Source organism: Portunus trituberculatus, chromosome 45 (assembly GCF_017591435.1).
Source record: "Portunus trituberculatus isolate SZX2019 chromosome 45, ASM1759143v1, whole genome shotgun sequence".
In the NCBI taxonomy this organism is placed as follows: Eukaryota; Metazoa; Arthropoda; class Malacostraca; order Decapoda; family Portunidae; genus Portunus; species Portunus trituberculatus.
This window is the reverse complement of record NC_059299.1, coordinates 10,297,356-10,312,593: the sequence shown is the minus strand read 5'-3', so window position 1 is coordinate 10,312,593 and position 15,238 is coordinate 10,297,356. Positions and strand designations below refer to the sequence as shown.

The 15,238-nt window shown below is 38.2% G+C and overlaps 1 protein-coding gene across 1 annotated transcript in view; it reads right to left on the bottom strand.

Moving 5' to 3' along the window:
* Positions 1–15,238, bottom strand: part of LOC123519257 (laminin subunit alpha-like) — a 235,179-nt gene that overhangs the window by 127,553 nt on the left and 92,388 nt on the right. Inside the window, exons 22-24 of the mRNA XM_045280389.1 lie at positions 11,182–11,275; positions 2,100–2,270; positions 1,041–1,299 (exon numbers count right to left, since the gene is read on the bottom strand). Of these exons, the coding sequence (XP_045136324.1) occupies positions 1,041–1,299; positions 2,100–2,270; positions 11,182–11,275 (524 nt within the window). The remainder of the gene's footprint in view (positions 1–1,040; positions 1,300–2,099; positions 2,271–11,181; positions 11,276–15,238) is intronic.

The following is a 15,238-nucleotide window of genomic DNA, read 5'->3' as shown; positions in this document are numbered from 1 at the left end:
TAGCAAATGGGCATTCCAGACTAACACATATATATAGACTCTGCTGCAAAACTGAACAAACAACTGAACCTATAAATAGTCTCTGCCACAATACAAAACAAGTGACATCTATATATAGACTCTGCTGCAAAACTGAACAAACAATTAAATCCATATATAGTGATATTTGTATTTGATTGGTGATAATGTATGTCAATATATTTATGTGAGTGTTTGGAGTTACTCACATCCAGGACTTGTGACCTGGATGTAATTTACTTCCACTTTTCTTCACATTTTTCACATACAAACTTGTTTTGTACTTATTCATTTTAGGCAACACTGATAGCTTGTGGTACAGTTCTTTCTCCTTGACATGATAGGCTAACAATAAAAGAAAGTAGGAAAATGCAAAAATTTCCAATATCAGCTTATGTGCATAGCACATCCACCACTGACAAAGCACAAGAGGTGACCGGCCTTGAAAGGTAATGTTATTAAGTGGCTGGGTATTTGAGATGCCAAATAATTACTTGTTTTATCAATTTTGTAACTTGTAAGGAATCTTCTACATAAAGACCATGTTATAACTTAGTGAGGTAAAATTAGAACAAATATCTAAATATAGATGATCCAACAAAAAGTCCCAATTTCAAAATGTCTGTACACTTAACCCTCGGCTATTGCGCCCAATTGGGGCCGAAATAGCCGCGCTATAGTCGAAAATGCGATAGCCAAATTGATCTTGGCTGGAAGGCGGTTTTGGCCAATGAGTGCTCAGATATCCCATGACGTCATGGCTGGGCGTGCGATAGCAGGCATCTGAGGTCGCGATAATGAAATTTTAGCAGCTTTTCATGGGTGTGCGATAGCAATAAAACGCGATAGCTGAAGTCGCGATAGCCGAGGGTTGACTGTATATAGATCCTCCACTGGGAATGGGTTAATAAAGGAAATGTAATTACATACAACATTCAGGAAACTATAGATAACTAACACCTGGAAAATACTAAAATATTGCATCAAAATCCAATAGTCCACACACTTTACTACCAAGTTACCTTTGTTTGCCCGGACAAATACAAGGGAGTAGCGTAGGAAACCACCATAGGATTTCACATGATTGCCAAGGGTGGGCAGGGCAGTGAAGAAGATCTGAGCTCCTGGGAAGTAATCCTCCACTCCTTCTAAATCTTGCTGTATGAGTTCTTGGTAGTAGACTGGTGGTTGAGAAAGTGTGCTGAAAGTGAGGGTAGGGACTCCCTGGAAATCTTGTGCCTGCTCCACCACCACCACACTCCACCTTGTTATATCATCAGCCTGTTGTGAGTTGAAAAATGTATCATCAACCTCCTTACTATTGTAATTTCAATGGTGTCATAAAAAATCTAAATACATTAAAAAGGGATAATAGATGAGACTATGAGTGGAATAAAGTCTCAAGTGCCATTTTTTAGAATATGAGAAAAACACTGTTAAAGTTTGATGACCTCCAAAAATGTACAATCTTACAACCAATACAGATATCCTGATGGGTTTTTTTCTCAAATGTAGCTGAAAATTGCTTTAATTTTTCTGAACAATACTGTAATACAGATAAACACCTACACCAGTGTGAAGATAAACAAACCAACTAATCCTCATAGCCTGAATCATTGTCTCTAGCACTCTCATTAGCTGCCTGATGGCTGACAAGTTGTGTCAAGTGCTATGACTGGCCAACACCTAAAGGTGTGGTGGTCTGGCACTTGGGACTTCCTTACCACTAAGATAGATGATAAGTGTGTGTTTTTGCAAGAATACACAAGGAATATAGATCTAAATGTCAATGAATACTGGCGCCTCATGTTTGTCTTCAAGGTTCAGGTCCTGGTGAAGACTTTCTGAATGGACCTAATGATCACTAAGAAGAGCTTACTCATTTGTTGGCAGTGCAGCCAGCAATGTGGTCAACAGTATAGTCAGTCAGTACCCTTTATAAATTAGGTATTTTCACCCTTGTTGAAGTGATTTTTACATAACTCAAAAATGGTTTCTGTGATGAACAAGACCTTCTATTAAACAAATATGTTCTAACCAACAGTAGTATTAAGGATAAACCACAAAATATGTGGCCTTACCATCTCATCTGCCCAGTATGCATCAGCAGAGGAGCAATAGTCAGTTTTACCAAAGCAGAAGCACTTTGTACAACCATCTGGATTGCTCTCCTCCAGGTTGTAGGATCCTGCCCGACAAGAGTCACAAGAGCGTCCTTGGACATTGAGCTTACAGTAACACCTTGCATCTTCCTGAAATAGAATTGTCATACATTTTCATAATGAATACCATCTGCAAGGGTAATTTTAATTTTCTTTTCTTTAATTATGATAATCACATCAATATATGGCAATTGGATAAGATATTATCATCATAATGAGATAGAAAGTAAAAGTTCTCTTTAGAAATGTTCATTAGGATACTTTTTTTTTCCTAGGATGGTTACTAACCAAGGGAAAAAAACTGCCAGTCTCCAAACAGACCAGTCAAAAGCAGTTTAAAATCTTGACTGAAATGAGTGTTTAATTAAGTATATGTATTTTTGCAGAAAAAGAGAGGGTCGTCTTTAGATATCAGGCTGTGATTGTGTTGGGAAACACAAAAGGAAATGTTCAACGAGGTCACAGCTGTGTTACTGAAGAGTTCACAACACCAATGTTGAAGATCTCACTGTAATTAGTTATCATTTCAGTATGTGTCTACTGCTTCCTCCAAATATGAGTAAACCTGAATATTCTATTTGGTTAATCTGGTAGGTCCAGTGACATAATTAATAGTTTTGTCATCCGGGGCAGCTCACGACTCTCCACTGAGTTTATATATGTGTGCATAGGAGAGGAACAAATAATGAAGACTAATAAGGAAAAAGATCTGGGAGTGATCATACAGGAGAATCTGACCCCTGAAAAACACATAAGCAAGATATTTGGACTATCATATAAAATGTTGACTTAAGAGTGGCATTTCATTACATTACATTCCAAGATATGATGAAAAAAAATCATCACAAACATGATATGCCCAAGACTAGAATTAGAATATGCAGCAATGGTATGGTCTCTGAGCTCTAAAAAGGATATACGAAAATTGGAAAGGATACAGAAGATTACTACAAAGATGGTGCTGGAATTAAAGGACCTCACGTATGAAAAACGACTGAAGGAAATGGGACTGCCAACCTTACAAGATAGAAGAGAATGTGAGGACCTAATAACAGTGTACAAGATAGTAAATGATATTGAAAAGATAGACAAAGAAGACCTGGTGCTGTTGACAGAAGAAGATGGAGGGACAAGAGGCCATGAAAAGAATATCAGGATGAGGCAGTATGTGAAGGATATTGGAAAATACAGTTTTCCACACAGAACGGTGTAAAAATGGAATGCATTGGATAATGAAGTTGTTACAGCACATAATGTGCATAACTTTAAGGAAAAATTAGATAAATGGAGATATGGAGATAGGACATTATGAGCCCTGCTCGAGCCCTGTACAATACAACTAGGCATGTCTGACTCATCACTTTGGTGACACCAAACCATTATTTCAACACCAGATTCCAGCTGGAGAACAAATGTGCCTTTTACTAGCCCAAAATCATCATGGCTAAACTCAGAATTTCCAAGAACAGAAAGATAAATTTAGAATGAGGGAGAAAATTGTTATCAGAAGATTAAATTAGAAATGAAGAATGACATTATAAAGTAACTGAAAAGACACAAAACAAAGGAAACTACCCCCCCATCTTCTCTGCCTACCTCTTCCACCCATACTTATTCTCCCCTTGGGAACATTGTTGTCTCAAAGCATTCTGCAGCCAATGTTCTCCTTTCTTCTCCACTTGCCTACTTAAAACTTCATTACCTCTAAGAACAATATGGAAAACATCAAGTAAAGGGGCATCAAGGACAGGGTCATCAATGAGCTCGTATGTGACACCTTAGTATAAATAACATATGAGATAACCTAAGCAGCTGCATCGTGATCTTATTTCTGATACTACATCTAACTCCAATGATGATTTTAAAGCAAGTAAAGGGTGGTTTGTGAATTTCAAGGAGAGAACTGGAATTCATTAGTGCTGACAGAGTTGCTGCTAAGTAATTTGTGCCTGAATTTAAGAAATTTGTAAATAAGGAGCACTTAAGCCCACAACAGATCTTTAATTGTGATGAAACTGGCCTGTTTTTTGGGAAAAAAAAAAAACCTACCAAACATGATCTATATAACAAAGGAAGAGAAGTGTTTGCCAGGACATAAGCCCATGAAAGACAAGCTAACCCTGCTTCTGTGCGCCAATGCTAGCGGCGACTGCAAAATTTAACCGGTTTTTTTTTAACATGGGTTTGGCAATGGCTGGAATGAATTACCTGATTTATAGGTATCAATAATCAAACTTTTTAATACTCGAATGCCCATTTGGAAATAATTAAGTTTGAGTATTGAGTCTCCACTGTATATTTGAATCACTCGTGTAATGTAGGTTGGGCGTTGAGAGTGGGTGAAAACAGGCAATTTCTGGGGCTTAGCACGAGACAGCCGGTCCCCGCAGGACGGAAAATAGAAATATTCCTGGTCCTTCAGAGGTTAAAGTGTATAAATAAAGATGATTTAAACATACAAGGATGCAATTAGGAACTTGCCATTTTCACAGAAAACTGTAGACATTTCAAGGGTAACAGCAGTATTAATAACTCAATTTTTAGGTTTGGATAAAAAAAATTGCATTATTTTGCTGTCACTATGCCTTAAAGTTACCTACATGACATCCTGATATATTCAAAGGTGATGTGAATATTTCACAGGCAAGGGACTCAGGCAGGCCAAATAAAATTCCTGGGCTCAGAGAGGCACCTCTTCCTCTGCCATGTTGTTTGGGGACTGACACTCTCTAGTAAGTAACGTAACTACACAAATGCCGTAGTTTATTACCACCATAGAACATTTTATTGATACAAAAACTTAAAACATAATACCTAAAAAAATAAAAAAATATTTAAAGACAAAATGCTATTTAAAATTTTGCACCTAAACAGCTGTTGAAATGGAATACTTGTCACTAGGTGGCAGCACTGAGCAATCAATCATGATCACTTCATTACAAAACGATTAAGTTTTTAGCTTTTGTATCAGTAATATATTTCATTGTAATAAACTACAGTATTGTGTAGGTACATTACCAGTAAAATGGTATACCATATACTAGTGCACACCCGTAGTCCTGCCACAGTCTTGGGGGAAAAAAATAAATAAATAAATAAAATAAAATAACTTCTACATTCTGTAGTTTTCATTTACAAACATTTAATGGCACCTTATTAGTGGTGAAAATAAGAAATCTAGTGAGATTGCAAGTTTTAGTGAGCAATAGCTCTCCATTAGTGAGTTCATGGGAATGACACAAGAAGAGTTACAAAGATGCTTTCATACATGGTGACTCATCCTCTGAAGACCTCCAACCTTATACAAATCAAATTATAAAAAAAATACACTGAATTTTCTATAAATCTGAGGTTTTGCTAAGAAAGAATTACCTGATTTACAGGTATCAATAGTTGAACTTTTTGATGCTCGAACAGCCACTTGAAACTAATTAACCCCTTCAATACGGTGACGCCTATGTAGGCGTCATGAAGCCCCAGTAGCATATACGATGACGCCTATGTAGACGTCATATTTCTTTTCTGAGCTTTCTTCAGTTCAGTTGTATCGTATAGTGTGTTGGATACCAACTACACACGCCGTATGCTGTCCTTGAAATCCTAGTGCTCCTCCCACCATCCTTGTCTCCACCAATCACTAAAGATAAGCTACATGCGTCCCGCCTTGTGTCTAAAATTACCCAATGGCATAGACTGTTCCCATCTCTCTCTCTCTCTCTCTCTCTCTCTCTCTCTCTCTCTCTCTCTCTCTCTCTCTCTCTCTCTCCTCCCTCCCTTAAAGATAAGTTACATGCGTCCCTTGTAACATTCGTGAAAACACACACACACACACACACACACACAAATACAAAAACAACAAATTTTCTAATCTCTCTCTCTCTCCTTTCGTTTCCTCTCCTTCCCTCCCTCCCCCTCTTCCTCTCGAAAGATAAGCTACATGCATCCCACTTGTGTCTAAAATATTAGCAAATGTCACTCTCTCTCTCTCTCTTTTTCTCCGAAGAGAGAAGCGTCCACTTTCCTCTTCGAAGGCGATATAGTGACTAAAAAATAACAGCATAATACACAAAGACGACAAGCTTGCACGAGTTTCCCGCAGTTGGGCGCGCGGCACTACCACCCGTATATCATACAGGCGGGATTTTTTAACATAACATAACATATAACATAACATAAATAATAGGATAACAAAGGGCCACCAGGGCCCATCTAGGTTATCCTGTATCAGTCGCACAGCGACCTCGTCATCAGTACTTAAAGATACACTTACAAGTACTACACAATACATTATATACTAATTCTAAATATTTGGCCCATTAACAGGGGTAAGTCCTGCAGCGAAATCCTCTACAATTTGTGGTCCCCATACATGGGGATCATGTCTTGTTTAACTGTAGTAAATTTCTTATAAAAACTATCATGCAGTGCTATACATAATTATAAATCTAATAAATTCAAGTGCTTATCTAATCTGTTTTTAAACATTGTCAAACTAGTGCTATTTACAACCGTCTCTGGCAATGCATTCCAGAAGTCTACCACCCTATGACTAAAGAAATATTTTCTTATATCTAACCTGCAGCCTTGCTTTCTAATCTTCCTGCCATGATTTCTAGTCCTACTTCCCTCCTCTAAGGTAAAGAAAGATCTCACATCTATGTAGTTTGTATCTGAGAACATTTTAAATAACTCATCATATCCCTCTTATACATCTCCTCTCAAATGAAAACATGTTTAATTCCTTTAATCTATCTCTATACTCCAGGCGCTTTAATGCTGGTATCATCCTAGTTGCTCTTCTCTGAACTGCTTCTAACATGTTGATATCCTGCCTATAGTGGGGTGACCAGGCCTGTATGCAATACTCTAAATGGGGCCTAACATAGGAATTATATAAGCTATGCACCACTTCCTTACTTTTATAACTAACATTTCTATTTATAAAACCCAGGATCCTATTTGCCCTATTTCTTGCTTCTAAACATTGCTTTGAAAATTTCATAGTCCTGTCTATCACTACTCCTAAATCCTTTCCTTCCTCTACTGCCTCTAGCCAACATCCCTCCATCTCATAGTTAAAGTTTGTGTTGTCTTTACCTAAATGCATAACCTGACACTTTTAGAATTAAACTCCATCTGCCACCTGTCTGCCCATGCTATCAGCCTGTCCAGGTCTCGTTGTATTCTGTAATTGTCCTTTTCACCCTGTACTGCACATGCTATCTTAGTATCATCTGCAAACTTTGATACTTTGCTACTAATTCCTATATCTAAATCGTTAATGTACACCAAGAAAAGAAGAGGTCCTAGCACTGATCCTTGGGGTACCCCACTAACCACTTCCTTCCACTCAGACATTGCCCCATTTAATACTACTCTCTGTTTCCTATCAGAAAGCCATTCACTAATCCAATCAACTAACCTACCCCTATCCCATGTAGTCTCAATTTGTACACTAGCCTCCTATGCGGTACCTTATCAAACGCCTTGCTAAAATCTAGATATATAACATCTATGCTATTTCCATCATCTAACTCCTTGGTAATATATTCTAAGATATCGAGCAAATTTGTAAGACAGGACCTCCCTGATCTAAAGCCATGTTGGGTATCTCTAATTAATCTATTCTCATTTAAATGCTCCCAAATACTACCCTTAATGATTTTCTCTAGTATCTTACATACTATACTAGTTAAACTGATCGGTCTATAATTATTCGCATCATCCTTCCTACCTTTTTTAAATATTGGAGTAACATTAGCTAACTTCCAGTCCTGTGGTATCTCAGCAAACCTAAGTGATCTTTCAAAGATTAACTTAAGTGCTTCAGAAATACTGTCTACACCCTCCCTAAGTACTCTGGCATGTAGCTCATCAGGACCACTAGCTTTCCTATCGTCTAGTTCAAGAATAAATTTCCTAATAATTCCCGGTTTTATATCAATATTTTCTAAAGCTCTTAAACTACTCGTCACACTGTTTGTAACAGGATTTCCTATTCTTTCCCTAGTAAATACTGAAGAAAATTGTTCATTCAATAATTCTACTATGTCTTCATTTTGATCCACTACTACACCATCTTTTCTGAGTGGTCCAATCCTATCCTTATTTCTTTTATCACTGACCTTGTAATAACTATATAATTTTTGGGATCTTTACTCCCAGCTCTAGCTAGTTTTATCTCTGCCTGCCTTTTACTTTTTTATAACCTTACTCAAATCATCTCTGACCTGTCTGTACCTAATCAAATCTACATCTTCCCACTTTTCTGCAACTCTCTGTATGCCCTCTTCTTCTCTCTGATCTGGCTACCTATCTCATGAGTCCACCATAATGGCTTCCTGTTTCTCTGCCTTATATCTTTGTAAGGGATACACTGCATCACTATACCCTTTACTACAACCTTAAAAATATCCCACATCTCCTGTGCAGTTTTATTTCCAAAACTATCTTCCCAGTTTACCTCTCCTAATAACTGACGTAACCTACCATAATTGCCTTTCTGATAGTTTGGGACTCTAGTCTTATTCACTATATTATCCCTACTGGAATTAATGATAAATCTAATTATATGATGGTCACTGTTTGCTAAAGTCTCTCCTACCTCAACTTCCTTTAAACAATGCTCAATATTTGTTAGTACTATGTCTAAAACCTTCCTCCCCCTAGTAGGTTTATCTACCATCTGCACTAAATAGTTATCCTGAAAACTTTCCATAAACTTATTTTCACTAGCATCTCCTACCATCCTCTCCCAGTTTACTGACTTAAGATTAAAATCCCTAAGATAATTGTCTGACTAGTACACCCCTATTTATCTCATCTACCATAAGGTTGTCTACCTCTGCTGACTGGTTAGGTGGTCTATAAAAGCTCCTACTCTAATAACCTTACTTTTGTTTACTCTAACATCCAGCCATAAGGACTCTACTCTGTTATCTACCTTAATACCATTAACCTGACTGGAAATGAAGGATTTTTTACATAAATAACTACTCCTCCACCTATCCTACCAATTCTCTGGTGTAAATACATAATGTATCCATCTACTTCATATTCTTTCCTATTTTCCTAAACTTTTCCTCATTTACCCATGCCTCTGTGACACATACAACATCTAAGTCCTCCTCAACTATATAACTAGATAACTCGTCCTTCTTGTTCCTAAGACTCCTGGCATTTACATAAAAACATTTAAGTCCTGCTACCTTCCTAGATGCTGTCTCCTTATTTGGAATCCTAATCTTATTCTCTCCTATTTGCACCTGGAAATCTTTCCTAATCTTTTCACTATCTCTGTTTATCCTATCTAATTTATGTCTAGCATCTTTCTTCTGGAATGCATTTGCTACCTCACCCCTACACTCCATCCCAACTCCCCTCCAGACATCCACTCAGCACATCCACACCCTTCCTACTCAGATGCACACCATCCCTAGCATACAAATCCCTTCGCCCATAGAACCTATCCCATACATCCACAAAGCTGACACCCACATCCTTACACATCCCTTTTACCCGATCATTCACACCAATGGCTCTAGACAACCATTCCTGCTAACATACACACGAGGCAAGATTCCTGACACTACACACCTCCTACCACTCTCCCTTATCTTGCCTAACATTTCCGAAATCTTGCCACTAACTCCTCCGACCCACCTGCTCTGACATCGTTCCCACCTACGTGCAAAACTACTACACCCTCCCTCTCCATCCCCCCAACCCTCTTCTGTACCTCCTCACTCACTGCCTTCACACCTGCACCAGGCATACACACGTTCATCCTCCTATCCCTGTCTTTCCCACAGAAAGTGCTATCTAAATACCTAACCTGAGAGTCACCCACCACACACACTGAGGTGTGCTAGGCACAACCCTCCTCCTCCTCTCCTCTACCCCCTTCTTTCTCCTTTCACTCACCACAACCACTTCTTTCACTCCACTCTCACTTTCACTCTCCCCCTCCCCCTCCAACAAACCAAACCTATTTTCACACTCAACAGGTTTAGTCCTATCCTCCCTACCTGCCTCCGCTTTCCTTCCCCTCGCAACCTGCCATCTCTGCCCATCCTGACTACTATCTTTCCCCGTCTGGCTCGCCTGCTCCCTCTTCCCCACAGAGGGCCAAGCCACCCTGTCGCCCTCAGAAAGTCCAACCTTCGGCCTAACACTGATCTCCTGCCTAATTTTTTCCACTGCCTCCCCGGCACGAAGGGGTTAAGTTCCAGTATTGAGTCTCCATTCCATACATATTAATATATATATATATATATATATATATATATATATATATATATATATATATATATATATATATATATATATATATATATATATATATATATATATATATATATATATATATATATATATATATATATAGATAGATAGATAGATAGATAGATAGATAGATAGATAGATGTAAGTACATTCAGACCAGATTAGCTCCTTTTTATTGAATAAAGGTGTATCAAGAATATTGGCATAAAACCATATTCTGAAACCACCCTAATATCATAATATTGGGCCGCCGTGGTACAGTGGATCCGTGCGTGCTTTGGGATCCGAGGGGTCTCCAAGCACACGGGTTCGAATCCTGTCTACGGTCTGAGTGTAGGTTGGGCTTCCTCACTGGGCAACGGTTTCCTAACGGGTGGGCTTTGAAATAGGAGGTACCCTTAATAAGTATCCCCTTTAGCCCATAAATTCCCGTGAAAAGCCCACATGGTATAAAAAAAAAAAAAAAAAAAAAAACTGTGGGGACTGAAAGTGTTCAAAATAAGTGCTGCCCGGGATGGAGCACCCAAACGACCCTATTTTAACTATTCCAAGCTAGACTAACGCAATGACTGTTCCACAGAGAGAAAATAGTATACAAACTGTATACCTAACATAACTCAAGTACCATGCTAATACCAGTTTATCAATATAGACTTTACAAAATAACTCTGCATCCATATCAAGTATGACAACTTTTTTTCAAGTCACACTAAATTACCTGACTGCAAATGTCTGCTTCGCTGCCTCGCAAATCACATTCACACAGCTGGCAGAAAGCAAAGCCCCAGTAGCCAGCTGCACACCGGTCACATCTGCAAGTTTATCAAATGTACATGTCATTGATTTATATAACAAATATCTAACAGTCACTAAACAACAATTACTTTGTTAGTAAAACACTCATTCATCTAAAGGAATTAGATACACAGTTTCTCTAAAATTACTGAATGCTGATGAAATAAGGTGGTCATGTGGGGTCTGTCAGGATCCTTCACCACTCCTTCCCTCTTACAACCTTATTCAAGTAACTTACCACAAAATTTTCTCTCATATTCTAATAAGTATTTTCGAAACTCTGCTTTCCTGGCAAGTTTCAAATCATGCAAATGGATATGTTTTGTGAATAAGTGTGACTGCATTCATTCTACAAGCATCTTGAGTTTTTTTTTTCCATCACACAGTTTAATTTTGAGTGCTCTTATATAAATATATATGTACGTATACATATATATATATATATATATATATATATATATATATATATATATATATATATATATATATATATATATATATATATATATATATATATATATATATATATATATATATATATATATACACACAGGCAACCTCCGCTTAACAAAGGTTCACACAACAAAATTTCGCTACAACGAAGGTTTCCTTTTACTACCATCTGTTCGTTTAACGAACACCAAACTCGCTTTAACGAAAATTTATCCAGGTAATTTTTTCAAAGTTTGAAAGCCCCACCGTATCACACAAGCCGACAGGCTTTTGAATACACCAGCGCCTCTCATGGACAAAACGTGCACCACTCACTCCCCTAGTTCAAAACAATAACAGCGTCAGCAGCAGTTCGTCTTCCCTCGCTCTACATGCCACCAAAACGCCCTGCAATGTCGCCTAGCGTTGCTAAGAAGACCAGGAAGTCTCTTACTCTTGAAGTGAAGCTGGATATTATTCACAGACATGAGAAAGGCGAGAAAACTAATAGCATTGGTTCCCACCATGGCTTGACTTCATCTACTGTCTACCATTTTCAAGTCAGCAGACTCTATTAAGAAGGCTGGTGAGATCATAACTTCCTTGCAAGCTAAAAGAACCACCTGAACTCGTGACTCTGCTATGGATAAAGCCTTGTGGAAATGTGGTACATAAGTTTTGTATGCGGTAGAATGATGCACCCTTTGTTTACATTCCACAGGCTGCCAGCTAGCGTATTTCCTGCTCCACTCTCCCTCCCTTCATAAATCTAAGATCATCAACATAATAAAGTTACTTACATACATACATTAGTGTACATTATAATGACTTAGTCTTAAATCAAACTGCTTAAATGTTTAACTTCATAACTTTTACTTTCATTAAACCTTTCACTGTACTATGATGCACTCTCACTTTGTTTACTCTCAATGGAAGTTCAGTCAGGGATCAAACTTGTTATAATTGGTTCACTTAACGAAGGGTTTTGTTAGGAACGTAACCCCTTCGTTAAGTGGGATTGCCTGTATATATATATATATATATATATATATATATATATATATATATATATATATATATATATATATATATATATATATATATATATATATATATATATATATATATATATATATATATATATATATATATAGTAAGACCCTGCACTTGGCGAATTAATTAGTCTGGCGAAACTACCACCAAATGTGAATTTCGCCAAGCACGAGTTCTTTATACCAAATAAATTGCCTAAAAAATGCCTCAATCAGTCTTTGGTCATTTGACCTCAAAAATACCATCTTTCGAGCTGAAATAAAATCTTTTGCCTTCACATATTAGAACACATGTACAAAACAGACCAATAAACAATAAATAAAGTTAATAAGACATGATATAAAGGCTGTAACTCCCATTTTTCCACCCGTTTCCCTTGCCCACTTTCATCCTTGCTGCCACCACCATTGTCCTTACCCTGACCTGTACCACCTCTTGCACTGGTAGAGGCCATGTTGGCAGTAAATCATCACAATTCATTCCCACACTAGCAGAACAGAGGGTAGCACAAATAAAATGGCAGAAGAGGACTCTCAAACTGCGTTCTGATAGGCTTAGAGAGAGGTCTGACGTCACCAGGGAGCCGCATGGTTCGCCGTGCAGCTGCCAGGGGGACTGCCAAGTTTGAATTCAAATTGCCAAGCATCCGTGGCCACCCTACCGCCAAAAGTAAATTTCGCCAAGCTGAGATTCGCTAAGTGGGAGGTTTACTGTGTGTGTGTGTGTGTATTTACCTAATTGTATTTTACCTAATTGTAACATACGGGAAAAGAGCTATGCTCGTGTTGTCCCGTCTCCATATCTATTAATGTCCAGCTTTTTCTTAAAATCATGAATATTCCTTGCGTTGACCACTTCCACGTCTAAACTATTCCATGCTTCCACCCTTCTATGAGGGAAGCTATATTTTTTCACATCTCTCCTATAAGTGGCCATTTTTAGTTTTTCCCATGCCCTCTCGACATTCTTCCATTCCACATACACAGATCTTCCCTATCCATTTTTCCATGCCAATCATCACTCTGTATATTGCTATCAGGTCTCCCTTTCTCTTCTGTTTTCCAGGGTTGGAAGTTGCATTCTTTTCAGTCTGTCTTCATAAGTCAAATCTCTTAAGTCAGGCACCATTTTGTTGCAGCCCTCTGTACTTTCTCTAGTTTCCTTATGTGTTTCTTTAAGTTCGAGCCCACTGTATTGTTGCATATTCAAGCCTCGGTCTTATCATTGCAGTAATTATTTTCTTCATCATTTCTTCATCTAAATATACGAACGCCACTCTTATGTTCCTCAATAAGTTCAATACTTCTCCAATTATTTTGTTTATATGTCTCTCTGGCGATAGGTCATTGGTAATTGTCACCCCAAGGTCTTTTTCTTCATGACTGGTTTTATGTCTTCATTTCCTATCTTGTACATACTCCTGATTCTTCTTTCACTCTTGCCAAACTCTATTTTCTTGCATTTTGTCGTGTTGAACTCCATTTGCCATGTACAGCTCCATTTCCATATTCTGTCCAAGTCTTCCTGGAGTAGTTCGCAATCTTTGTCACATCTCACTTTTCTTAACAATTTTGCATCGTCTGCAAATAGGCTCACATAACTGGACACCCCATCCACCATGTCATTTATGTAGACCGCGAACATTACTGGTGCCAACACTGATCCCTGTGGAACTCCACTCTCCACCAATCCCCATTCTGATGGTCTGTCCTTAATTATTGTTCTCATTTCTCTTCCTACCAAAAGTCTTCCATCCATTTTAGTAAACTGCCATGCACTCCTCCTACCATTTCAAGTTTCCAGATCAGTCTCTGGTGTGGTACCTTATCAAAGGCCTTTTTTAAATCCAGATATATTCCATCAGCCCAACCATCTCTTTCCTGTATTACATCTATCACCCTCGAATAGTAACATATCAGGTTTGTCGTGCATGAACGCCCTTTTCTAAAACCAAATTGACACTCACAAAGTATGTCATTTTTCTCCAAGAAGTCTGTCCATCTATTCTTCACCACCCTCTCACACATCTTAGCTACCACACTTGTAAGTGACACTGGTCTATAGTTCAATGGGTCTCTTGTTACCTGATTTATAGATTGGGACAATGTTAGCTCTTTTCCAGTCTTGGGGCACTACACCTTCCCTTAATGAGGCATCAATTACTTCACAAACTTTTTCTGCCAATTGCTCCCTGCATTCTCTTAAAATCCATCCTGATACCCCATCAGGTCCCACAGCTTTTCTCACTTCTAAACTCCCCATCATATTCTTGATCTCCTCCACAGTTACTTGAAACTCCTTCATAATCCCTTTCTGTTCCATTACCAGTGGTTTGTCAAAAGCAGTCTCCTTTGTGAATACCTTCCGAAAGCATCCATTCATAGCCTCTGCCATTTCCTGGGATCTTCACTGCATACTCCATTTACTTCTAAACTTTCAATACTTTCTATTTTTGATGTTGTTGTTCACATGTCTGTAAAAAGCCTTGGTTGGTC